This window comes from Musa acuminata, chromosome BXJ3-11 (assembly GCF_036884655.1).
Source record: "Musa acuminata AAA Group cultivar baxijiao chromosome BXJ3-11, Cavendish_Baxijiao_AAA, whole genome shotgun sequence".
In the NCBI taxonomy this organism is placed as follows: Eukaryota; Viridiplantae; Streptophyta; class Magnoliopsida; order Zingiberales; family Musaceae; genus Musa; species Musa acuminata.
Window position 1 is genome coordinate 4,131,865 of NC_088359.1, and position 27,084 is coordinate 4,158,948.

General features: G+C 39.2%; 4 protein-coding genes across 5 annotated transcripts; 3 read left to right on the forward strand and 1 right to left on the reverse strand.

Annotated features, from left to right (window-relative positions):
* Window positions 1-330: 330 nt before the first annotated feature.
* Window positions 331-2,004, forward strand: LOC135652524 (acyl transferase 9-like). The gene is made up of 2 exons (XM_065173509.1): window positions 331-861; window positions 958-2,004. The coding sequence occupies exons 1-2, from the start codon at window positions 448-450 to the stop codon at window positions 1,804-1,806; spliced, it is 1,263 nt and encodes a 420-aa protein (XP_065029581.1). The 5' UTR covers window positions 331-447; the 3' UTR covers window positions 1,807-2,004.
* A 3,840-nt stretch (window positions 2,005-5,844) lies between these two features.
* On the reverse strand, window positions 5,845-9,615 carry LOC103970459 (protein DEHYDRATION-INDUCED 19 homolog 2). Its single transcript, XM_065175095.1, has 5 exons — window positions 9,371-9,615; window positions 9,131-9,276; window positions 7,225-7,304; window positions 6,781-7,050; window positions 5,845-6,203 (listed from the first exon to the last, which is right to left on the reverse strand). Exons 1-5 carry the CDS (start codon window positions 9,483-9,485, stop codon window positions 6,101-6,103), a joined length of 714 nt encoding a protein of 237 aa, XP_065031167.1. The 5' UTR covers window positions 9,486-9,615; the 3' UTR covers window positions 5,845-6,100.
* Window positions 9,616-13,759: 4,144 nt separating this feature from the next.
* LOC103970460 (two-component response regulator ARR2) lies at window positions 13,760-21,320 on the forward strand. Of its 2 annotated transcripts, none has more exons than XM_009384239.3 (6): window positions 13,760-14,362; window positions 14,525-14,677; window positions 14,752-15,156; window positions 15,386-15,462; window positions 18,693-19,979; window positions 20,778-21,320. In XM_009384239.3, exons 1-6 carry the CDS (start codon window positions 14,167-14,169, stop codon window positions 20,847-20,849), a joined length of 2,190 nt encoding a protein of 729 aa, XP_009382514.2. In that variant the 5' UTR covers window positions 13,760-14,166; the 3' UTR covers window positions 20,850-21,320. The 2 variants fall into 2 exon arrangements, with proteins under 2 accessions (XP_009382514.2, XP_065031166.1); XM_065175094.1 differs by having other exon boundaries at window positions 20,781-21,320.
* Window positions 21,321-24,738: 3,418 nt separating this feature from the next.
* LOC135652093 (probable galacturonosyltransferase-like 7) lies at window positions 24,739-26,819 on the forward strand. The gene is made up of 2 exons (XM_065172776.1): window positions 24,739-25,159; window positions 25,236-26,819. The coding sequence occupies exon 2, from the start codon at window positions 25,462-25,464 to the stop codon at window positions 26,569-26,571; it is 1,110 nt and encodes a 369-aa protein (XP_065028848.1). The 5' UTR covers window positions 24,739-25,159; window positions 25,236-25,461; the 3' UTR covers window positions 26,572-26,819.
* Window positions 26,820-27,084: the final 265 nt, after the last annotated feature.

Consider the following 27,084-nt stretch of genomic DNA (forward strand, 5'->3'; position numbering starts at 1 on the left):
TATATATATATATATATATATATATATATATATATATATATATATATATATATATATATATAGTATCGGTTTTGTAATTATCATCGACTATATAATATTAAAATATATCTTATTTTCATGTCATGTTAATGTGACATAATCCATCGGTGCTTCATCTTCTTTCGATTCCTTTTGTGTTGAATAGAAACAGCTCTCTCATGGAAAACGTCACCGTCGTCCATATTCTTCGAAGACTCGCATGCCATTGCTGATCCTTCAGTGCGCATCTGCGCCCAGTGGAGAGCTTCCTTTTTCTCCTCCACTTGCTTCATCCTGGCCCGCTTTGCCTACCAGTCTTAATCCACTGCGAGCAATTGCCATGGCCATTTCTCCACCGAATCCAGTCTATATAGCCACAAAGATACAGCTTGGCAGGAGAACGCTGAACCAGGAGAAACGTTCCTCGCCATGGACTTCTCTGTGAGCAAGCTGACTGAGGGGCTGGTTGCACCGGCGGGGCCGACCCCGGCCGGCACCCTCCCACTCTCCGTCATGGACAAAACCCCAGGTTCGGTTGTACTCGTGGACTCCATACACGTGTTCCGCCACGGTCGACAGCCCGCAAAGATCATAAGGGAAGCACTGTCCAGGGCCTTGGTGTTCTACTACCCTGTGGCCGGCCGCTTCGCCATGTCCGACCAGGACGAGCTCGAGGTCGCTTGCACCGCAGACGGCGTGTACTTCATCGACGCATCCGCCAGCTGCAGCCTCGAAGATGTCAATTACCTTCAGCTGCCTCTCTCGGTGCCCAAGGAATCCATACTCCCGTATCCATCCCCTGATGCAGGGCAGACGGAGGGCATCGTTATTCTGTTGATGCAGGTGACCTCCCTCCCTCTCTCCTGAATACTGTACGTAGTTTGGTCATGGCAGCACGAGCAAAACCTACTCTTCTGTCTTGTGTGCGATCGAGATCAGGTTACAGAGTTTACATGTGGGGGTTTCACGGTGGGCATCAGATCCAGCCATGCAATTTTCGATGGCATCGGAGCAGGTCAGTTCTTCCAAGCCATTGCCGACATAGCCAGAGGTTGCACAGAACCCCTGGTCAAACCCATATGGTGCAGAGACGCCATCCCCAGCCCGCCTAAGCTGCAACGAGGACCGCCGCCGCCACTACTCACCTTCAAGTTCGTAGACACCATACTGGACGTCTCCTCAGACCACATCAACCGGATCAAGGACGAATTCATCAAGAAGACAGGCACGTTCTGCTCCACGTTCGACGTATTGACAGCCAAGGTTTGGCAGAGCCGAACACGAGCGATCCAGCTGGAGGAACACTCCACCGTTCGCATCGGTTTCGCGGCAAACGCTCGTCACTTGCTCTACAAATCGCTGCTCAAGGAGGAAGGCTACTATGGGAACTGTGCCTACCCCATGACCATCACGGCTCCTCGACAGAAGGTCGCGGATGGATCTCTGCTCGAAGTCATAAGCCTCATCAAAGATGCAAAACAGTGTCTACCGATCAGGTTCTCCAAGTGGATGATGGGCGACCCCCAGGAGGATCCATTCAAAGAGCCAATCGACTATGGATTCCTGTCCATATCAGATTGGAGTCGAGTTGGGTTCTCAGAGGTAGACTACGGCTGGGGAACGCCGATCCACTTTTGCCCGGTGAATGACTACAATTTCTTTGGTTCGTGCATCTTTCTCAGGCCACCTGCACCCAAGCAGGGGTTGAGGTTGATGGCGCGTTGTGTCGTAAAGGAGGAATCGGCATCCTTCCGAGATCAATTAATGGAGTTTGCCACCGAAAGATAGGATCTGATCGGAGGACTTCTCTCCATCTTACGCTAGTTTTGGAGAATAAGCGACGAACTCGGTTGCCTGTGAGTATGGGAAATGGTTTAGCTGTTTCATTTGGGAAATGTTTATTAGGGTTTTCTGAGTACACTATCAGCATCAGATTAATGTTTAAATCTTTAATTTTTAATAAATGGATCTGATATATCATCATCATATTAATGTTTAAGATATTAAATATATCGGATGAGGTTTAAAATGTCAACCTTTTAATTAGTGTCTACAATATCATTTTAATATTTTTTAATATATCTAAACTATCCCTTTATAAATATATTAAAATATTTTCATCTTTTTTTTTTCTCTTTCTTTCTCTTCTTTCACAAGCAATAGAGCGATGATAACGGTGTTGATGAAAGATTGATGACATGCGGGCAAACTAGGTTGACAATTAATTATAGTGGCTTCCTCCTCTTCTGTAACCCGTAGAGTCGATGACAATGACGTTAATGGAAGATCGATGGTAGATAGGCATGCTATGGTTGACGATCGACGATAGCGACTTTCTCCTCTTTCACAACCAATAGAGCTAGAGTTAACAAAGACGTCAATGAAAGATCGACAACAAGCGGATAGATTAGGGTCAATGATTGATGTAGATGGTTTCCTCCCCTTCCGTAGCCAATAGAGCTAGCGATGATGGAGGTAACGAAATATCAATGATACGTGAGTAGGCTGAGACCCATGATCGATAATAACGAGTGATGAAGGTAAGGCCATGGGCACTTTCACGATAGTAGAGTGCACAAATAGAGATCGTGAGAAAGAAAAAAAGAAAAGATGAGGGTCAAAATAAAATTAAAGATGTTATGAATAATAAATCATTTTTATTAATATTTAAAGGGATTATAAATAATAAAATTTATGAATAGTAAGAAGGAGCTTTGAATATTAAACTCTAAAATGAAATGTCTGTCCACGCTCAGCTCCTTATATTTTTTAACCTGAAGATATTTAAGCAATTTAATCATCAATATTCATTATTATTTAAGAATTTATCTAAAGACTGATACATTTATATTTTCTAATACTATTTTTCTCTTCTAATGCAATCTTATACTAAACGAAACTTTATAGATTTTATTGTTCCTTCTCCGGAATTTTTATATTGTCATATAGTTTTTTTTTTTAATTTTAACAATGAACATTTTATCAATCAATCATGTCCGAACGGATGAAATCATTCCTTCAAATACAAATGCATTCACGGGGAAGAAACGTCAGGTCATATGTTTTGGCATGTGATGCAATCAACCATGCATAAACGGATGAAATCGCTCCTTAAACCTACGATCATACATGCTTCAAAAGGTTAGTGCCTTTCTTTCGTGCTCTTTAATGTATTATAATACAATGCTATATTATTAAGAGCTAAAAGATACCATTTCGGATTTACTTGTATCTAAAATAACTAATATATTTTTAAAAATATAATATATAAGATCGTCCCGTCAAATCTCAATTAACATATTAGAACATGTTTACGTGACATATTGACTCATAATAAACTATTAATATAATGACATATGTAATTTAAGTAAAAAAATAGATCCATTTTAGTCCTTGTGATTTTGGTTATGGACCACTTAAGTCCTTATGATTTTATTTGTGTATAATATAATATTTATATTTTTTAAAATATAGCATATAAGTCCCTTCTATCAAGTCTGAGTTGACAAACATTATAATCACATACTAACCCACAATAAATCATTAATATAATGATATATATAATTTAAGTTAAACAAAAATTCTTGTCGAGGAAGAGGAAGCGATAAAGATCATAGCGACGGACAAAAGCAGAGAGTCAAAGGTGATGGAGAGTTGGACTACCACGTCGTAGGCGTGATAGGTGGGGGGCATAAGAGAGGACGAAGTGAGAGGCAATGGAGGATAAAGACACCTAGAGACCATTGTATGTCTAGCATCTGACTAGTCGATGCACATCCATCTTAGGTAGGATCTGAAGCTCTTGAGCTTCTCGTCAGCGCAGGAGAGGTTGCGTGCGTACGATACTTTGCTAGGCAGCAACGACTTAGTGTTGCAGCTGGTAGTTGCTTCCACAATGACATCTCCTCCCGTCATTGATGGTGGTATCAATTTTTTAATTTAAATTATACGTATTATTATATTAATGATTTATTATTAGTCACTATATCATATAAATAAACTATAATATTTGTTAATTCAGATAAAATGATCTTTTATATGTTATATTTTTTAAAATATATAAATTATTTTAGATATAGATAAATCATAAAAATTTAAGTAATCCAAAATCACTTGAGCTAAAATGTACATTAACTCTATTATTAATCAAAAATAATTTTACTCTCGTAACACACCAGTTGCATTTATGATGCAATAGCTTTATTTATAAAGGCATACAGTACATAGTCTTTATGCCATGTTATGTTAAATCGGGAGAAATAATAGTTTCATGTCCCCTTGTTTTTCTTTATTTTTTTATGTCATCTTATATTAAATTGAGAGAAATAATAGTTACATTTCCCCTTGTTTTTCTTTCGTTTTTTTTAATGAAAATTTGTCATCCATACTTCGAATTGTGAATTTCCGATATATTAATATGAATTCGATTATGAACATGCCATTTCTACCCCAACATTCTATCAATGTGATCTTGCCGTCTGTCACCATGGCAATTTTAGGAATGTTTCTATAGCCTTGATTTATGCGTTCATCGGACAAAGATATGGTTCAGCGGATCAAAAATATTCAACGAGGATTGATAGCCAATTTTTTCATGTATCTATGTCTGTCTAAACCCCTCAATTTGATTTATAGTTCCATTAAATCAAATTCGAAAACATAAATAATCACAAAAATTAATTAATCGAGTTGGGTCTTTTTCGATAATGGAGTTTATTTGGCTCTTCATTAAGATAATTATTTGAGGTATATGTCTTTGTCTATCCGACTCACTTGATTATATTTGATTGAAATTTCATTCTATTGAATTCAAATACTTGAATAATTTTAATTATAAGAGGCGGGTTTTTTTTTTCCTTCTAATAATGGAGCCTATTTGAGTTTTGATTAAAATAATTATTAATCAGGTTTTGATTAAATATGAATAGAATATAGGTATTTGAGTATGGATTTAGGATATGTTGCATTGCATAGATGATTATAAGTGCATTACTTTAATGTCATTTAAAAATAAAATAAATAATTTTATTTATCCTAATGTCATCAACTATTGATGAAAAGCACAATATGTGATATCACATATTGGATCAACGTAAAAGTGATGTAAAAAAAATAATTTTAATAATTTTAATTATTTTATTAATAAAAAAATTTAATATCTCACATATTAAAAATAAAAAAAAAATATTAAAATTATCTTTTTTTCTCTACCATTTTCGTATTCATCAAACACATGTTATATTTTCTTTCGTATTGATCCAACACGTATTATCACGTGTTATGTTTTCTTTTGTATCGACAAATGAAATTATTTGTTTTACTTTTAAAATTATAGATATCACACTATAAATTATTAAGTATAAAGAGATAATATGCTTAGGCCAGACAATAGCAATGAGTTGCATTTAATGGCAATACTATTTTCCAAAACCTGTCGAGACATTATAAAAGCCTCACTAAGGGTTTGTCTTTGACCACCACCATACCTATATTTCACAGCAGCAAACAGAGTGTCTCCCAATTCCCAGAGCTCTTCCTAGTTTGATCCGCCATGGCGACTCCGAGGAAGCACGTAGTGGTAGTAAAAAAGAGACTCACCTGGTCTGCCTTCCTCCGCTGGACTCCGAGGAAGGCCATTGCTTGTTTTCCGGGCTCTTCTTCTAATGACTGCCTCAAAGTGATGGTAAAAAGAGCCTCACCTTTTCAAACCTGTGAAAGCAAAATAAGCTTGCCTTGATGCACTGAAGAGGCCATTTCTGCCTTAGCAATTGGAGTGATCTGTGTGTGTTCCGTTCCATCTGTGACAACTGGAAATCAAGAAACCGGTGGCAGAAAAATGCTAAAGCAGTCTCCCACTATAAGTAGGTGTTGCTGCCCATAGTATATGATAGTTCAAACATTCACTCCTAAAAACATGTACTAAGTTAACATGCATAATACAATTTATGCTCTTCGCTCTCCCCTAGTAAGACAATTTAAGTACTAATTTGGAACCCTTCCATAGGAAAGAAATGCCACCCGCTGATGATCTCTTCTGTTTCCCTCAAGCATTCCGGCCGCCACTAGATGGCAAAAGCATGGCTTACAATGCGTCGTCAAAGATAGTAGACAGCACAAGCCCCTGCACGAATTCGCTCCTCTGAGCCCTCTCTTTCTGATCCTTGTCTGACAGAGACGGTTCAATCCTGGATGTATAGATCACACAGGTTGGTTAATGAACTGAGAAAAAACATTTATCGAAATAGCAACCAAACTACAAGAAAATTGTATATTAAGGAACAAGTTGTTCAGCATAGAGGTGCATGGCCTTTCATACACTTTATGTTATAATATGTTCTACCATTCATAGACAAAATGCAGTTACTACCAAATTGTGATCATTCTCTAACGAGGGGACTAAAGAAAGACCATATGATAAGGCCAAGAAGTAGGTCGATCAATTTCTACGACAAATTATTGGACTAATCTATCCCCACTGGAAATACATGCCATCCCAAGTCTCAGGATACATAAGATGGAATAACTTCACAAACAACCCTGACGACCGAAAATATATCATAATTTTATGACGGCGTAAAGAGAGTACTTGAGACCAAAGGTTTCTAAGAAAACACATTCATTGACACAGGAAAAAATAAAATAAAATGAATGAGCCAACTAAATTAAGAATTGCAGAAAATCAATGACATGTAAAGTTCCAACATCATCTGCATATCAAATTGATGATATCATGTAATGGAAAATCTATAAATAGGCACATACCTATCAACCACTTTTTCATCTGAACTCTTGCTGACAAGTGTTCCTTCATCAAAAGATTCTGGTCGTGCATCTTTCAAAGACTCATCCAAAGGCAAAGTATAAATTAGCGATGATATAAACGGATCAGGTGTTGCCGTAGGAGGAGGAGGAGCCCCATAGGAAGATCCCCCTAGAAGAGCTTGCAGATTGCCGTCTCTCAGGTCCTTTCTCAACAGAGAAAGCATAGTACGGGGTGCAAATGATCCTCTGCGGCATTTTCTCCTACGCTGCATGTAATTCTCAATCAAGAAATTCAAACTCAACGATCCGAACATAGGTTATGATCATTTTTATAGTACAGCAAAAGGACCCTAGAGTTGATTTCAAAAATTCAAAATTCTTCACACAGCATTTTTAGCTCAAACTTTAAAAAATGGGTAACATCCAATAGAGAATGAAAAGGATATCTTGAAAAAGCTCCCATGTTGTGTTGTCAAATGACCAACCAAGTCAAGCCCCACGCTAGCTGCGCAGACAGGACATACCTGCAAAAGGTAAAACATCCCGACCCTAGCATGATAAATCATCGTACAAAGTGCACTCAAACAAATGCAGCAATAAGGAAAAAGGGAAATGGCTTATGCCTACTAAACACTCACCACTTTTCACATAAATCAGAAATTTAACAAAACGTTAAAAAATGTGCACAATACAGAAGGAGGAGAAACTGTTTTTTTTTGTCACAAGACATTAAAAACATAGCAACAATACTTATCCCAATTGGTTGGGGAAGTCTGCATTGTCACTTTCCCATCTATTAGATCAATTAACAAAAATATCCATATATGTTATAAACGTCATCATGCCCCTTCATCCTTCTATATAAGACCACTTAACCTTTATTGACTAAATTTTCCAACCAACACACGTAAAGGTCTTATATACACATACCATTTCAACAGATCTTTTCCTTATTGTGTCCACAAAATGTACTACCTCCAACTTTAATATATCTGAACATACTTATTTCAACCACATTAACTTTTTGGACTTATGCAGACTACATAACAATATATTAAGTAAAGCACGATGGGCATATTCACATCTAATAATCTTTTTTATTTGAGGTTGTCCAGCATTCTTTGAGATGAAAGAAAATGCAGAACCAAATGAAACACAAAAGTTTAAATACTTCAGCTGGTATAATTATGTTCATCAGGAAAAATGTTAAAATGAGGCAATCAGGATGCAAAAGATGATACGATAGTAGTGTTAAATACCATGAAATACATAAGCCTTATTCCAAAAGATGAGCTAGGCAGTTAATGTGGATCCTATAATTCCCAGTCCTTAATGAACATCAATTGTATAAGCAACTCTGACTTTAAAAGGATTAAAAATAATTCATTAATTTAGAAAATTCTCCTTTTGAACAGAGAATGAAGCGGATCTCATTGTTTGTAGTGATACCAGGAATATACTCTCACATAACACAACTAGTCAGGAAAATTTTGCTACTATATATTTGCACACAGTTTAAAACAGAGTTTTGAACTATATATGAATCCAGACAAACTACGAACCTCAATGGCATCAACCATGTACAGAGAGCAGTTTTGGCTGATATTAGAAAAGAAGAAAAAATCTCTTCAAAATGGGGACTGTCATATGATCTCCCATCATCATGAACCAAAGGTTAAAATGCTGAAAACAGAAGGCACACTCACTAAGCTTCCTTGGTTGGTATCAACAGGGTTGAGGCTTATGAGATTGACATTTAAATTATTTCATTGTTTGGACATGGTAAAAGAGGGAACACTTATCTATATCATCCTATATAAGTCAATGATTTATTCAAGAACCTGCTCCTTAGCTAACATCTAGATGTTTAAACTGATTTCTAATGCAGGAAACAGGTACTCAAAGGTCAGTTGTCCTAAGTTAAGCATTATGAAATTGCTAGACCATGGCCTGGTTTTGCAGGCAAGAAGCAAGCTCATGGTTACACAAGATGGACATCAAGACAGAGATTGAACGGAGATTTTAGGTAAAGATAATGCTTCGATTAAAAACCACAACCTCAAACTTCCTCAAGAGAATATATGCTTCAAAATCACAACTTTCTTCCGACACTCGAGTCTACCGGACGAAAATTACCGAGATAACCTAAGAGGTTGAAACCAACGACAGGATTAACCTCCAAAGAATAAAAAAAAATGATGAATTCTTGAACCAACAATTCCCGTATGAAAATTTAAGCTTCTCCTCATCCCAAAAGAAAGTCTTTTTGCTAACATCACAACGGAAAAAGAGAATAAAAAAATGTTCTTGATCGATACATCTTAATCAGGTTGGAAAAATGAAGTTATACCCCATTCTTAGCCTCCACGGGGTGCTCATCATCGATATGGCAGCAAAGCCCGACGATATCGAAATCCTCAGAACAGAACGGGCAAGGGAACTCCGCGCGCGGGTCATCCTCGCCTCCATCTAACTCCTCGAACCCAAGATACAAATCTACCAACCGAGACACACGATCAGAAGATCCCACTCAAAAAACAGCGCAAGGAACACGCAAACCTCCCCGGCAGCACCTAATCCCCTCACCCACCTCTCCAGCCGCGAAGGCTGAGATCCCGAGACGCGTCGGCGTATCGCGAATGGGGCGCGGTCTGGTGGCGCTTCGATGCGGCCGGTGACAATCGGCTCCACGCATCGGATTCCATGATCGATCGTCACCCTCGCAGCTCCTTTTCCGTCCACGAACCGCGTCCTCCTTCCCCGAGCACCCTAATCGTAGCCCCACCCACAGATCCACGACCCGAGAGAGAGAGAGAGAAGGGGAAGAAGCGGTGGACAATCTCTCCGTGTGCGAAAAGGCGATGTTGGTTGGCACTTGTAATCGCCTTCCTAAAAGGACATCCATTTCGGTCGGAACAACGAAAACACCATTACAAGATTTCCCGTTTCTCCTACCTGTCAAACTCATCTACCCTCCCTGTTTACCCAGCGGCGACAGCCGAGACAACAGGATCACCGGCAACGTGTGGACAGACTCCACGGGTAGGTTTCACGTCAATTGCCCTGTCGAGGCGTGACGTGTTGCTGTGGCTAAGGTCCGGTGGACACGTGTAAGAATCGGGTGGGATGAGTTTGCTGTTTGACGTTTATAGATGCCAGCACCCGCAGCACGTGAGGTTCTGAGGAAGGGCACGATGGGGAGATCCGTCTCGGAAACCGAGATGGGCTCTGCCGGATCTGCTGCTCGGTCTCCGTGACGAAACAGGATGGATCCGTGAGTGGAATTGCTCGAGCACATCACATATCAAATAATTATTAGACGATGTAGAATATGAAATGTAATGTTAATACGATCTGTCCAAATTAAGTAGAAAAGGACATGCGTTTCAGATGTGAAGGCGAATCGCCGCATCGACGTGCGCATTGAGACCGCTGTAGTGTGTCGATCACTAAAATACCAAAAGGAAGAACGAAGAAAAAGACACCAAAAGTATGTCCTACTCATGCAGACTTACCTTTCTGTTCGTATGAAATATAACTTGTAATATAAGAATGATCTGAAAGCTCAAGTCAATCAAATGAGGAGTAATGGATGAGAACCAGTTAATGTGTGTAATTATATTAAGAAAAACATCCATAGATCCAAAAACTTTTGATTGATGATAGATAGGGGGAGACTCATTAATGAAGAGAGTCTAGTCTGCATGGGACGAACGCCAAGTCAAACTTGCATTGATGACCACATGATAATTATGGTTGGGTCGTCCACCATGTCACCGTCAAATCATAAATAAAAAATAGTCCTCTTAACATATTGAATTATTTATAATTTAGAATTATTGATCCAAAGATAAAGAATGATTTCTCTGACTCTGATTCTGTTACATGCTTCAACTAGTTTGGGGGAAAAAAAATCCGGTTGGGTACATATTAAATGTAATATTCAATAATTTTTATTTATTTATATAACTAAATTAATTATGGATCTTATAAAGGACTTTTGTATAATAATAATATGAGTTAAGTATGGACCTATTGTAATTAAACTATCTTTAGTATTCAGATCTCTCGGTGGGATCATTATTTTATGAATAATAAAATAATTAGTTTTGTTTATCCTCATATCTTCGATTTTGTTAAAAGAAATACTATAGGATTTATTGATTTATGATATACGAAAAAATAAAGTTAAATATTTTATTTTCTGTAATATTAGGAATATTAATATAACCTTTGTAAGTGTAGGGATAAAGATAGCTAATTATATAGGATAATTTATAATTAGCCCTAATAATATAGTAGAACTTCTAAAGTCACATGAATTATGAGTTATCATTAAAAAAAAATATTTTAACTTAAAAGATAAATTTTAAGGTCCATTAGTCTTTTAAAATTAAAAATTTAAAAAAATTTATTAAGATATATTATGTGATTTTATCTAATTAGATAGGATATATTATGGATATGATTAAATTTTAATTATGATTATCCATCAATAAAAAGTAAATATGATAAGATTCCTTAGGAGATATTTTGATGTAAATAACTCTCATAAGTATCTACTCTTACCTATAAATAGACAAAACCCCTTAGAAACTAAATATACAATATGTGAAAATACAGATTAGAGAAGAAAAATACATGATATTATTAAGAGATTACATATCATCTCTTGTATCCTATTTGTTCATAACTTTATCGTTCATAGTGATTCGATAGAAAAAGAGGAAATCGATATTACTATAACTTTCGAATTCGATAATGATATGCTCGCAAATTAGATACAAACTTTTGAATGATATCCAAATATACATATCATAAATTTAGATCTTTTATTATTTGATTTCAGATTTTTAACATTAAAATTTTTGAATATGTTTTTATGCTTACATTTCTCCTTTATAAATATCAATATAATAAATTTTCACATCAAAAATGGCATCAAAAGATTATAATCATTTTAGAGAAAATCAACCTTTGGTAACTTTTGAAGTTCTAACAACTTTAATTAATCAAAAGTTTTGTTAGTAGTTTACTGAGATATGATTTTCTCATATCTCCATTTTAAAATTTCTTTAAAGTGCTTGTATATGGGTTTGCTTGGAGAAAGTGTCTTTAAAATTTTTCTTAAGCATATATTTAATCATAATAATAATATTATTTGAAGTTGGATGCACTTGAGGATGTAATCGAAACATGTAGTGGATGTTTTTTTATTTCATTATGGGTTCAATTATGTTAAGTGATACGTAACATTATTTGTTTGGATTTCGATTTTAGATTTTCCATGAGGTAACCTATGTGAATTATGACACTATATAATATAAATGTCTCCCTCTACAATCGGAAAACCAAAAACACACAACAATAATACTATTTTTCATTCTTGATATCTCGAACTTAGATGTGGAATCCAAACTCCATTTTAATCAAAATCCACCACAAAGCCATTTTTCATTCTCTCTCTCTCTCTCTCTCTCTCTCTCTCTCTCTATATATATATATATATATATATATATATATATATATATATATATATATATATATATATATATATATATATATATATATATATATATATATATATATAATTAGCTAATCAATTTTTGGATAATATTTATCCTTCCAACCAAAAAAAAGGGCCCGTTGTTTGGTATCAAAATTAACTAAGTAATTATGTTCGATAGGTACTTTAAATTGGCACCAATTTCACCTAAAAATTAAAACTCGTATATGAGTAAATAAATAAAAAAGCAATCAAGTATATTTTTTTTTTATTGTTTCTCTGTCGTTGAATTTATAGGGATTTAATTCGTATCAGAGAGTGCGAAATGCAAACTTAACGGAGACCGTCGGATGGCGCTCTCCAAAAGCTACGTACAGCCTATGACGACGCCATCGTATAAAGTACGTGCGGTGACGACGAGTTATCCTGTGCCTGCAGACTAAAGTAAAACGACACCTGCCCCCAACCCCACTCGTGTCGTCCCCGTCCGGCCTATCTGACTCGTGATTGGCCGCAGCGACGGTGATCCAGTGGGACCCGCCAATCACGGGGAGGGTTTGGGATGCGAGGTCGGAGAAGTGGGTCTCGTTCGTACTACAAAATCCGGAACGGCAAAGCATGAACGCCGTTTGGCTTTGCCTTGTGTCTTTACTTTAATCCTTTTACTTTTTGCCCCTTTTACCACGTTTAAGAGGGTTAATCTACTCAGCATGGCTTCGGCCATAAAGAGCAAGGAATCGGTGGCATTGACCATGTAGCAGTAGTAATTATAATATTAATAATGGATATTTGTCCTAATGAATCATACCTTCTTCGCCATAATTTCCTTAATCTGAGGTTGAACAAGATTAACTCGAGGGATTTGATGTTGTCAATGGTGGGTTGACCGAGTCCGACCACATAGCAGCTCGGGCATTAATGGGGAAGATGACATGATGAGCAATGAATGAGTCAATCGGGATTCCAGCGCCAAATATCATCCATTGTTTTTTGTTTTTGTTTTTTGTTTTTCTGCTGTTTCATTCGATGCTAAAATAGTTTTTTTAAGAAACAAAATTCGTATTTTTTTTACTTTCCAAATTATGGCGTAAAATCTCGAAGTAAAAAAGGAATCACATCAGATAACTTATAGATCATAATTAGGCTCTAATTTAAGCATGATATATAAATGTTATATTTTTCCAAGATTAACTAACCGCAGTTGAGTCGCGGGATTGACATGGTCATCGGAACATACCCGAGACCGATGCATGTATGTGTATGCATGGAATGGTACATGAGATAAAGAAGGTTCGTCGATGTGGTTTGCAATCTTAGGCTTATCCGAGACCGAGGCTTCAATCATACGAAGTACCTGTTTGGGTCAATTGGACTGGTAATATAAAATGCCAAGTTTCAAGAATAGTTAAGACTGCAGGAAAAGGGAGGCGTGATGGAATGTTTCCTATTTGGTTTCATGGGAGGGGGGAGGGAGAGAGGGAGAGAGAGGCGGGGAGGGGATACGGTTGGCTAGTTGAGGGAAGTGAGCTGGCTTTCCCCTCCCTTCTCGGTGAGAGATGTTGGTGAGGTTTGAGATGAGAAGAGAGATAGAGAGAGAGTAAGCGAGCTTTTTTTTACATGAGAGAGAGAGAGAGAGAGAGAGAGAGAGAGAGGGAGGGAGAGAGCAATCAAACAGAACAGCGCCAGAGTCCAACAACCAAGCAGAGTATTTAGGAGTCCAACGATCTCTCTATCTTCTGTTGTTCTCGTGCTTTATCTGGCTTCTGGTTTGTTCTGGATCTCAGGAGATCCACTCCATCCCGCTTCTGCCCTCTCTCCGATAACCACTCCGATCGACTCCGCGGACATCTAATGCTGGATTTGGTTTCGGAGAGGAGTGGATGAATGAGCGAATGGATCCCGCCCCAACCAGCAGCGGCCAAGCCACCGCCAGTAGCTCCACTGGGCCGCCGGATGCTGCAGCCGGCGGCGGCATGCCCACTGAGTTCCCCGCCGGCTTGCGAGTTCTCCTCGTCGATGATGACGCCACTTGCCTCAAGATCATCGAGATGATGCTTCGCAAGTGCCACTACGATGGTACCATCTGTCCCCGCGTTTGCCGTCTTCTGTTAAAGCCTTTTCCTTCCCAATCCCCTTCCTTTGTATTCCGTACTGCGCTCTTCCGTTGCTCTCCATCTTACAGAAACTTGTCTTCGATGTGCCTTTAGAGATGATTCGTGTTGATTGGTCGTGTTGCAGTGACTACATGTTCGTGCGCGGTGACGGCGCTCTCCATGCTTCGCGAGAGGAAGGGGTGGTTCGACCTGGTCCTCAGCGACGTCTACATGCCGGACATGGACGGGTTCAAGCTGCTCGAGCACATCGGATTGGAGATGGACCTCCCTGTCATCAGTAAGTGCACAGCGACGTGACGACGGCTGGTTGTGTGGCATTGCGGCTGTTTTTGACTTGTTCTCTTTGCTCAGTGATGTCGGCTGACGATCACAAGGACGTGGTCATGAAGGGTGTCACCCACGGCGCCGTGGATTACCTTATAAAGCCTGTGAGAATCGAGCCATTAAAGAATATATGGCAGCACGTGGTGAGGAAGAAGCGGTTCGAATTGAAAGAGTTGGAGCATTCGGGGAGTTTCGAGGAGAACCAAAGGGAGAGTGAAAGGCACAAAAGGGCTATGGAGGAATGTGACAATGCGACCTCCGGATGTGGTGAGAATTTGAAGAACATAAAGAGAAAGAAGGAAGGAAAGGAGGAGGACGAACAGGATGTTGATGAGCAGGCAGATCCTTCCCAGACGAAGAAACCAAGAGTAGTGTGGTCTTCAGAACTGCACCAACAATTTGTGACCGCTGTCAACCAATTGGGCATTGATAGTATGAATTCTCACATTTTATTTAATCGATGTCTTTAATTAAGGTTTTATCTTAGTAATCGGACAACCGAGCATTTCTTTAACGTTTTTGCTATACTCATTTACCTGCAGAACTGTGCATCCTCAGTCACCAAACAATAGACTTCATATTTATTATCCTGGCGAAAATTTGTCAAGATTCAAAATCAAAGCTGTATTTCTTTATTCATGATACTTGTTGTTCTCTGCAGAAGCAGTTCCAAAGAAAATTCTTGAATTGATGAAAGTCGCTGGGCTTACTCGGGAAAACGTTGCTAGTCACCTGCAGGTATGGAACCACTGTCATCATACTTGACTAGCAGTTCTACTTTGGATTATTATGTCTGCTCATATTCTATACTAGATTTAAATATTTGTTTAAATCTTCATGACCAGCAAATCATGTGAATTTAACTCTATTAATCTCATGTAAGATAAGAACATATTTTCTTATGAATTGTAAATTATTGCATATGAACTGAAAGACATACATAAAGTCAGTACTCATTGTCTTTTCTCAAATTATGAATTTGAGGTTGTGATAAAAAATATTTCAAGTCAACGTAGATAGGATAACTGAATAACTCAGGAAGACAACAAGAGTTTTAAACAATTATCATACTTTCATTTCTGAGAATCAGTTTGAGTTATTTACATGAGTACAAAAACTCGTCTCTAATAGACATGGCATCGATCATGCGGAGAAGTAATAAACACAAAAGATAATTCTACTTAATGAACATTCAAGGACTTAGCAACATAGTTATCGGATGGATGGACTTGTTAGCTTTTATTGGAAGACATGTATACATAATGCAATGTTATACGTTACTGTTGTGAAGTTTCCCTGAGATGGATGGATTCTCTTTGTTTGTAGCTGGTTGCTGAGAGAACTGGCCAGATCCTATTCATGGCTCTCAATAATTGATGAAAAATTCTAAGGATTCTGCAACCCATAAATTTTCCTCCAGTATAAAATCTTCACTTAGGTTGACATGTATATAATACTTTTGATTGCTTAGGGCCCTTGTTGATTTTTGGATCGAGCATATATTGTATCTGAACCATTTTGCACTGGTGAACAGTGTGATGGTCCATGTCTGATGGCATTAAACCAAAATTACTATTGTTATCAATCTCAAACCTCCAGGAGCATCATCCACGTTATCTTTTTGATCTATATAACCAAGGAATATGAAATTATTGACTCTGAAACTTTCTACGTCATCCACATTTTCTTTTATGAAATAGGATGTTAGGTCCCTTAATGTTTGTATTATCAATATCCTTGTTGTATCTGCAAGTTTTTTATGTTATGTTGCAATTGCTACATGAGTAAAGCAATTGAGAAACATATGCAAGATTGGAAGGAGATGAAGAGTGAAGATAATATGGCACTAAACTATTGCATATAACTGATGTGGATAAGTGATGTTGTTTGCTATGATTTACAAGTATAATATGGACAGATGAAGATAAAACTAAACTAAACATCAGTCCATGGTTGATAGAAGGAAACCATTTTGGTGTATGTTTATTTGTGACATGAAATCAAGCAGATTTTGATAGTTTAAAAAATTATAAAATCAGTCTGTACTTTTGGAAGCAAGTATGGTTTCGTATACCTCATTGCCATGTATCTGGAGATGAGGCAGTTCTCTTATCTTTCTATTTCTGACACTGGATTATTCAAGCGCGGGGAAAAGTATAACTCAATTCTTATGTAGACGCTTTTATCATTGAACCGATGAAGGAAATATTCATGAGGTCATTAATTTGTATAAATTCTCAATTCAGATTTGCATGTATGAGGGATTACAATGTGCCATGGTTGAGTTTTATTTTAAAAAATAAATACAAGTTAATAACTGCGTAGAACTTTTCTTTTGCTTTCTGTTACCATATTCTAGTGACAATCCTTGTCCTTCCATTATTCATTAACTACAATATGAGTTGAACTTCAAAAAGACAAAAAAGAAAAGGCTTCTTGAGTTCCTTTTGGTTCAAATAGTGAATTTTATTTTGAACCCCTGCAATTCAAAACTCAAAAGACCATGTTGCTTCCCTGATCATCAATTATATATTTGTTCCTTGATGTGCTGATACTTTCTGTTTACTTCTTTGTGTAAGAAAAAGTCTATTGTATTATCTTTATGAATTAAGTATGATTGAATAAATTAGTTATATTGAGAATGTTGCCAATTTAGGAGTGGTATCAATTCAATCTATACACACAAAATTAAACAACCTATAGTCTTGCTGAAACAAAAATTCACTAAGTTTAAATTATAAAAACGATACATAGGTCCCTCGAAGACAGTTCACTTGACCTGATTACCGGATAACTTGCTAGGTCCAAGGGTTCAATGTGTGGTTGCTTACTGCTTACTCTTTATTGTTATGGTTGTTTGAAGAGAAGAGAAACTGAGTTTTATGTTAGTAAGAATGTTTATTCAACAGACATGGATAAGGCGATGAATGTTGAGCAGCTACCAATAATCTCTGTTTAAAGTTATGCTTACACTAAGACAATCTGATAGAAAGGAATATCATATTTGGTTTCCACAGATATTGGTAAGAGATGGACATCAGTTTCAATTAATTTTTTGTTGGAAACAACGGACTTAATCAACAGGAGATGTAATAATTTATCCAATTTTGTGGTGATATTTTGTGAACAGTGGACATCAGATGCATCATTTTTATTTAATTTCTTCAGATATTAGGGTATTTTCTTGTTATTTGTTCCTAACTAGAAATTTTTTCTTAGTCTAGAACTGCTATATCAAATTTTTGACAAAGGAAACAAATTGCTGGTTTTGAAAGGTGCTCAATGTTAGACAAATAATTTTGACAAAGACTATTCTTTTGCTAATTCTTTTCAGAGTCTATAAAACTACAAGTTGGATTTGATGTTTGATGATGCTAGATTAATTGGATTTCTTGCAACAGTTAATTTCCAAACAACTCACACCTGAGCTGGCCTTGTGTTGCAGCTCAGTGTTGGGATGTTGCTTGCGTCCTAGAGTTTTGTTGAGTTTAATGCAAAAAACATCATGGTCTCAAGAATGATATCCTGTCCTTCATTATGTGATTTGCTTGGATAACTGATGTGCAACTAATTTGTGATATGCTGAAATACACGGTTCAAACTCCTAACTACTAAGAAAATATTGTAGTAAAATATTTTCTTAACTTTTTCCTGCCATTATAGATGTATTTGTTATTGCATAGCATTAAATAAAGAGGTGACATGGTGGTAACAATCACAGGAATCAACTTATGAAAATAATTGACCAAGCAGACCAGGTACAAGATTTCAACATTATTCACTGGGTGTGGGTAATCTGGAATAGTATTTTTTTCAATCTCTTCCCATTGGCAAATTCATTCTGCACATGCAATTACATTTTAGTTAGTCAAATAGTGGATGCTTAATTCCTGCATTTCATTATCAGCAAATGTCTTAAGTACATCAAATGTTGCAAATATTATGCTTACATATTTGAAAATAAACAGAAATATCGCTTGTATTTGAGGAGATTAAGTGTTCCACAGCATCAGGACAGACTTGATGGACCTTTCACAAGTGCTCAAGATGCAACATTTCGGTCAGTTGGTACAGTTGATGGCTTTGATCTCCAAGCTCTTGCTGTTTCTGGTCAGCTTCTGCCACAGAATCTATCAGCTCTGAGTTCTGGTTCAAGGAGAGTGACTAATACTGGCTTAAGAATGCCTGTTTTTGATCAAATGGGTTTTCTGAATTCTGGCAATGCTTCAAGTACAAGGTCTGCATCGGTACAGCAAATGAACAGAGGTCTCGGTTACTTCTCTGGGTTTTCCAACAGTATTGAGTCAAGACAGTTAGGGCAGTCACACCAATTGGTTGAACCATATGGAAATATGTGTTCACAAGTTGGGGAAGAAATATCAGGTTTGTTGAACTTACCATCTCCTCAGACAACAAGATCCTCATTGCCAGGAGGCATCAGCAATGAACAAGTAAACAGGTCTTTAATTATGCAAATGTCTCAGCAAGGACAACAATTCTCTCTCTCTCAGCAACATGAGAATTTTCATGGGCAGCCTTTTCCAAGGGGACAAATATTCAATGGCATTGGAGGGCACGACTCTAGGCTCTCTTCAAAATTTGGGTACCAAATGTCTCCGAATGATATTTCAAGTCATATATCAGGAAGGACTGCTAATATTGCACAAACACCCATGCCTGGAAATCACATTAGTGCTTCATATAGTTCAGTCCCTGAAGCTCTCTATGCTAACAATATCCATGATAGCTGCCTAACTGAATCAGCTGCAAGTCATTATCCTCTTGCTAGTAGCATTGGAGATACACCAACAACTGGAAATGTAGAAGCATTAAGCAATACCAGCAGCCTTAAGGGAGTGACTGACCTTTCAAACTGTAATATCTATAGTGAACTTCGTCAGAACAAAACTCAAGACTGGAAATTAAAGACTGTTAATATTTCATATCAGTCAGGTCAAAACCTTGCTCCCAAGCAAAATAATGCTGATTTTGGTTCTTCACTTGTAGCACATCAAGATTCCATAGCTACCGTACAAGATGAAAGTAGTAGGAATACATGCACAGTAAGAAAGGAGATACTCTCAGTAACAACAGAAATTGAGAATGAGAAAATTGAATGTGTTGCTCAACGCAATAGTACCATCCTAGTTGAGAACTCCATCAGATTAAAGTCTGAAAGCATGCCTGATATCAAGCATCAAGAAGTATTGTATGATAATATTATTTCGAATGATCTCATGGATGTTGGAAAGCAGGTTAGTTTTCTTCTAGAACATCTTCATTTTGATACAACATAATTATCACTGTTCAATCATGTTCACATCAATAGACTATTATAGAATGGTTCCAATTCAAGAAGACTACAAATAAACTGTCTGAATTTTATTAACAACTTCCGTATTGAACTCTGTCCACCAAATTTTGGAACCAAAGTTCTTAATAAATAATAATTCAACAAGCCAGCTTGTTTTAGAACATAAAAGACAAGTTGGCTGATAAAAAGTTCTGCATAATGATATTGCTTATGGATTCTATTTTGACTTTCAGTGAGATCATTCACAGTTCTGGTGTTGAGTAATATACAAGAGGCAAATATTGCATAGATTTTTCTGGTTTAACAGTAAAATCGAGTCATTTGTGCTAACTAGTTTCGATTTTTATCCACATATGATCGGCAAAGATTGAAGATATGAAGCAAAGATTAATCTGAACCTCTAGTGGCTTTTGATTCATTGTAAGCAAAAAAAAAAGTGTAATCAACATATGTGACACAACTCATGCAGAAAAATGAAGTGCTACATAATAAGGGTACCTATCAGTCAAATTTCAATTTTGTTCTCGTAATCTAATGTACAACATTTCAGTCTAGATTTTTGTCCATGTGAAAATGATACATGTATTATACAGTTTCAAACCTATACCAAATTCATGATAATTTTGTGGCATAAGATGATGACGTTTTCTGATTTCAGTTGCACATAACATTTCCTTTTTTTTACAGTCACAAATTTGGGAGATTGCATCTAACCTCGTAACATTTTATGCTTTTTCAGCAGCAAGAAGGCATTGAGCAGGATGATCCTGAGTTTTTCGATGCATATTCGTTGGAAAATATTCCAATGTGATTTATTCTGTTCTCTTATCCTAGAACAGCGACACGAACTCAGGATCCTTTAAGCATTAAAGTAAGCTTCTTTTTAAAATTGAATGACAGTGAAGAGAATCATGTTGCTGCCTGAAGATCTTTAACCTGGGAAACAAGTTGCTCGGAGTTGCATGCTTGGTGTATCCTCAACGGTATCAGGACTGATATTATAGGACCGAAGATGGCAACAAGTATGTGAAGACATACCTTAGAAGTTTTTGGTTTTTTTTTTTTTCTGTGTTCATACTAACAATGCAGGAATTAAGTGATGAAGGATATTAATTAATCTTTTTCTTCTAATGAGTTGTTTGGTGCTTTAGGAAACGGAATCGTCTAGTAGTCTTTTGGAGTTCTGAGAGTCCAATAAATAGCTCCTTGTTGGTATAGTAACAATAACCATGTACAGGTTTCATTTCATTCATCAGTTTAATCTAAGTTCTTTTTATCTCAAGTAGCCTGTGATACTGCCTTCTTTTACTTTTGCATAGATGTTCTTTATTTGCTTCTTTTGATTCGAAATTGCATAAGATGCGTAGTAGATGTTTACAGTAGAACTTGAGCTCCGATTAGGCTTCATCAAGAAAGAAACCATCACATTGTCAGGATTAATAACCAGAATCTGCTAAAAGAGTACCTTTCAATCTTTTCTTGAGCTTCTTATTTGTTGTTGTTCGTTCTCCATCAAATTAGACTTGAAACCCTGCGTTCACCATTTCGGACCTAAATAAAGCTAAGATGCGAGTGTCTGTTGGGTGGGATTTTGATCCTTGCCCATCAACCGAGAAGTGTATGGTTTGGATGTCTATGATCGAGTTCTTATGTTTAATGCTAATTGATAGGACATCATGATGAGTGGTGCACCGAGCGCTATAACATCTTATGGTTTGGAACACATAATTATGGGTGCAAACTATTAGTATAAAATATTTTCTTTTTAAGTAAAATGCAATGAACAAAAAGATTGCCTTCTTTTTTATGGAAATAAAAGAAAATCTTTTAATGCATGGATTTAAGCGAGCAAAGAAAGGGGCATCACCTTCCTTAATACTTGAGAGCCCCGTTAAATCTTATGCCACTCGATGGTTTCAAGATGTTGAGATGATTTACGTTTCATGTTGCTCATCACAATTGTCGCAGCACACGAAAACACCCAAAAACTAATCAAAAGATATAAGTCCATTTGGAGCAACAAACAGTAAGGACTAAAGATAATTTTCAATTGGAAGTCCATTTGGAGGAATATATATATATATATATATAAGTCTAATGAATTATGATATATAAAGTGAAATATACTTTAGATATTAGAAATATAAGTCATTAGTTATGGTATGTGTTGAGCAACTTTATGCTATGATCGATGGAATCAGCATGGTTTGGTTCGACCCCCGTGGAGTCGCCCATGCGGTTGCTTGAACTAGGATGGTCAGCATCAGGTCAAGTCCACGCTTCATCTTCAAGATCGATCGAAGGTAGAGCAAGGAGTTCTTTTTCCTCCCTCACTTGGTTACTGTTTCATCGTCGAGTTTCTGCACACAGGTCAATCGGAAGGAGGATTTCCCGACTCGACCCCTTTGAAGCTCAAGTCAGTATTTAGTAGAGTTAGAGGGAGTTGAGGTGTTCGAAGTCCCATCCTTCATGCTAGTCAGGAGGTTGACTTTTATACCTACGAACGAAGATTAATCATACATGGTCTCTTAATGATCGTCGATTCCTCATGTGACCAACTCGTACCTTCCATATGGGCATCGATCGACTTGCACGGATTGGTACTGTGTGACACTATTTCGAGCTTTCCGAAGCAGTTTTGTATTATGCGACACTATTTTTTATGACCCCGAACAGCGCGGGAATAAGCGATCATCCCATCTGAGTTCGAGGTGTCACGTTGACGTAGTATACCATATTAGTCTTAAGGCTCTGTGTTGGCACTGATGTGACTGTCGACTGATGCCACGAGGTAGTACCAAAATATGCCCTATCAGTATGTTCTCTCTTCAATCATTTTCGTTCCCTCATAGTATAATTTATATAGTCTTGGAAATATTATCTTAGCTTTTATCTCCCATACTACAAACAAAGATGTTTAAGAGCAGCGAGATTTTTGGCATGCCATAACGTGCATGGCCTCCTCTGAGCTCCTCAGTAGGTATTTTTAGCTTCGGTCCCAAAAATGAACTCTGTTCAATCTTAATTTTCACTTGAGCAGAAATGACTTGGGAGTTCTCTTATTGTCAAATTGGGTGATCTAAGCTTCCTGCTAATGGTAAGGGACAAGGATGGAGTGGCATAACTCCAATTCACCTGGTCTTGATATTAGACATGGATCATTCGAGCTAGTGGAGAAGTCACCTGCTGCGGAAGACTTAATTATGCCCTGTAGCTGATGTACCAAAGTGCCATGTCACTTGCAGACACTTTTAAGAAGACTTCCTGACACTTGTACATCAATATTTTTGACGTCCATGACATAGATTTTGAAGCTGTCAGTAGCTGTCAAAGTGGGATACTTTACTGCACTTCCTCTCTCTCTCTTTCTCTCTCTAACTCTTCATAATATTCTGTCCTCTTCGACTGGAGTTATGAGTGTCTGCTATTACCCTTCCATCAATCATTAATGGGTGATGTAGCTACAGCTGAATCCTCCCTCTCAGCGAAGTAGAGTGTGAAGCATGGTTGGCACTGCTCTTACCTGATAGCTTTTAAGACAGGGGAAGACAGAATCCAATGCCAAGATCACAGATGGAATCTTATATTTTTAGTGGGCTCACTGTAAGGACCCATGCATTAAAACCTTAATTTAATGCCATGTGGAATCTTATATTTTGCAATGAAGCACTCATAACTGATGCATAAACCTTCATTCAAGCTCTGGATTTCTCAGCTGCAGATATGTAGTTATTCCTCAAGTGTAATAATTTTGAGTAAGTTATGTGGTGTTAACACCACCATACTTGACTCAGTTCTTGCAAGATTTTGACTTTTGATTCAATTCTGAGCATTCTATCCAATAAACACAAGTTGAGAAGAGTGTCCAAGTATATAATTCTAACAATTACCTTAGAGGATAAGAATTACAATACATATAATTCAAGTTGGCATGAATTAGATCATTGATAATAACATATAATAAAACCTGATCATCATCAAAATATGGGAAACTAAAGGAAGGGAGAGAGAGAGAGAGAGATGAAACAAATGTAAAATACTAAATAGACCTCTTAACAACCCAATGTTAAAGATTGGAGGAGTCATTTGTTATATGGCAACTTGAGATTGTATAGAATAGGCTAATAATTGCTATCCTAATGACTGGAAGGTTTGCAGTCCCATCAATTAGTCTTCAACCTATGCCTCATTATGATGGGATGTTGCCCAAATGATGTCTTGTGATGTGAAATTTGTAGAAATATTATTACATGATAAAAAAAAAATTCATGAAAATAAGATTTGAGTACAAAATCTTGCAATGATTTATCAAATTCTTAGTCAACATCTTGAAAATTAAATATATTTATTTATGCTTTCCAAGGATTAGTTGTTTCTCCGTTGACCGTGTGGGCTATTCCACGCTCATGGGCGTTGACTTTTTTCACTGGCTTCGGATCGGATGAAGTGCCACTTGCAGCGGAAACATTAAAAGGCTAATGGGACTCGCATCGCGGTGTCAAGTGGAGATGCGTAGTATAAGGATGGACCCGGCATCGAAGCTTGCAACGGATCCCACTGGGAGACGGGAAGAGACGTGTTGCCGCCCTCGGCGGCGTCCAGCCTGGCAATCTCAGGCTCGCGAATCACGAGGCGTACGCGGCCTCCGAAGCTCCGCCATCACCACCCTCGTCGGCGGTGTGCGTCACCCGTACAATTGTACCTCTCCCACCTACGTGGACGGCTCGCCGGCGGAGAACAAGAAGGGCAAAAAGGTCCGGACGTAGTAACCGACGGTCCTGATTCGTCGCTGTCTGTGACATCCCGCGCCAGCTGCGTCTTCCGGCTCTGCTGTCCCCGCCACTTACCACATAACTTAATTAGCTGCTTCTACATTGCTAATAATCACAAGAGCAGTTGTTATTAATAGTAGTTATGTGCAAATTACGATGTGGGAAACGAAGCTATTACTGCAAACCACCCTTTTTCTTTGATTCTATGGTCGGAAGAAGAAGAAGCTAAAAGAGTTAACTTTTCCCTTTCTTGATCTCTATCCCAATCTCTTTTGCTGCTGCCACCGCAAGAACAAAAGAGGAGATGGAGTAGGGTGGGGCGAGCCAGTGGGGGCGGAGTGCATCGCCGGTGAGGTTACCGCAGGCGCTTACTTCGTCTTGTCGCCGTCCGTGGATTCTCACATCTCGCTTTTGGGGTTTTGCAGGGCTGCGGCGATCGCTTCGAGCCTAAGGGATCCGAGTGCTGAAGCCCAAGCCCTGCTTGGATTCCTCGATTTTGATCGAGAGCCGGGTCGGTCTTCCTTCTTGTTCGCTCTGGCGGGGATCAGGGCCACGTTCGCCCTCCTCCTGGTGTCCGCGATCGCTCGCTTCGCCGATCTCTTCGATTTTAAGACTCGCGGACGCCGCCGGCGCCGGCGTAGTGGCGGAGTCATGCTCTGGGTCGTCCGCCTCTCCGGTTTGTGCTCCCTTACCATGGTCATGGTAGTGCTGTCCCCCTCCCTCCAATCCTTCCCCCCCGCCGAGGCCATCCGATCGTCTCACTACCTCCGCCTATACGGCGGCTACAATCACCATCTCGCCGCTGCCTCCGACGACTCCGATGACCTCGTGTTCCGGCGGGCGCCGCCGTTCCACAATGCCGCAGATTGCGAACCTCCGTCGGCGAACGGCACCTCGGTCTGCGACTCCTCGCTGGTGCACATCGCCATCACCCTCGACGAGGAGTACCTGCGCGGCTCGATTGCGGCGGTCCACTCGGTGCTCGCCCACACCCGGTGCCCGGAGAGCGTGTTCTTCCACTTCCTGGTGTCGGAGCCGAGCCTGGAGCCGGTGGTGCGATCCGCTTTCCCGGGGCTCCGGTTCAAGGCGTACTACTTTGACCCGGACCGTGTGCGAGGGTTGATCTCCTCGTCGGTGCGGCAGGCGCTGGAACAGCCGCTCAACTACGCGCGCAACTATCTGGCGGGCATCCTCGAGCATTGCGTGAGGCGGGTGATATACCTCGACTCCGACCTCGTGGTGGTCGACGACATCGCCAAGCTATGGCGCACGGAGCTGGGGTCGCGGGCCGTGGGTGCGCCCGAGTACTGCCACGCCAACTTCACCAAGTACTTTACGGACCGCTTCTGGTCCGACCAGCGCCTGGCGTCGACGTTCGCCGGTCGACGTCCGTGCTACTTCAACACGGGGGTGATGGTGCTCGACCTGGTCAGGTGGCGGCGCGCCGGGTACACGCGGCGGATCGAGCGGTGGATGGAGGTACAGAAGAGCGGCGCCGGCCGGATCTACGAGCTGGGGTCGCTGCCGCCCTTCCTGCTGGTATTCGCTGGGCACGTGGCGCCAATCGAGCACCGGTGGAACCAGCACGGTCTCGGCGGGGACAACGTCAGGGGCAGCTGCCGTGACCTCCACCCGGGGCCGGTGAGCCTCCTCCACTGGAGCGGCAGCGGCAAGCCATGGGTGCGGCTCGACTCAATCCGGCCATGCCCGCTCGACCACCTCTGGGCGCCCTACGACCTCTATGGCCCCGCAGCCTCCTGACGCACCTGATACTGCCGCCGCCTCCAAAGTAAACTCGCCATTTCCTCATCCATTACGAATTCTCGCTTCTTTTTTGCTTCCCTTCTCATGATTTTACACGTTTATTATTCTTTACGGGATTACTGTGCGTTTCTCTTCCGGGTTTTGTTCTTCCTCCCCACTCCCACTCTTTTGTTGCGAGGCCATATTTGTAATTTAAAGTTATATTATTGCTGACTCCGTGAATAAAAGAGTAGGCGATATACTCACATTTGTTCCCTATATATACAATTACTGGGTTTCTTTCCCTACCTTTCGCCCTTCGTTGTTCGATGCCCCGATTCTATCGCATGCACCTCTGTTTCTGTTTTGAGTCGACAAGCAAAACTGGAGCTTTGTTCTTGGTTCTGATGTACATGTAGGAAGCCTTCGTTGTTTGATTCGCCCAATGTAGCTCCAAATTAGTGAGTCTTTGATCCAGAAATACAAGGAAGAAACGAAGGGAAGATGTAGGCGTGACCCTGTATTCTTTGC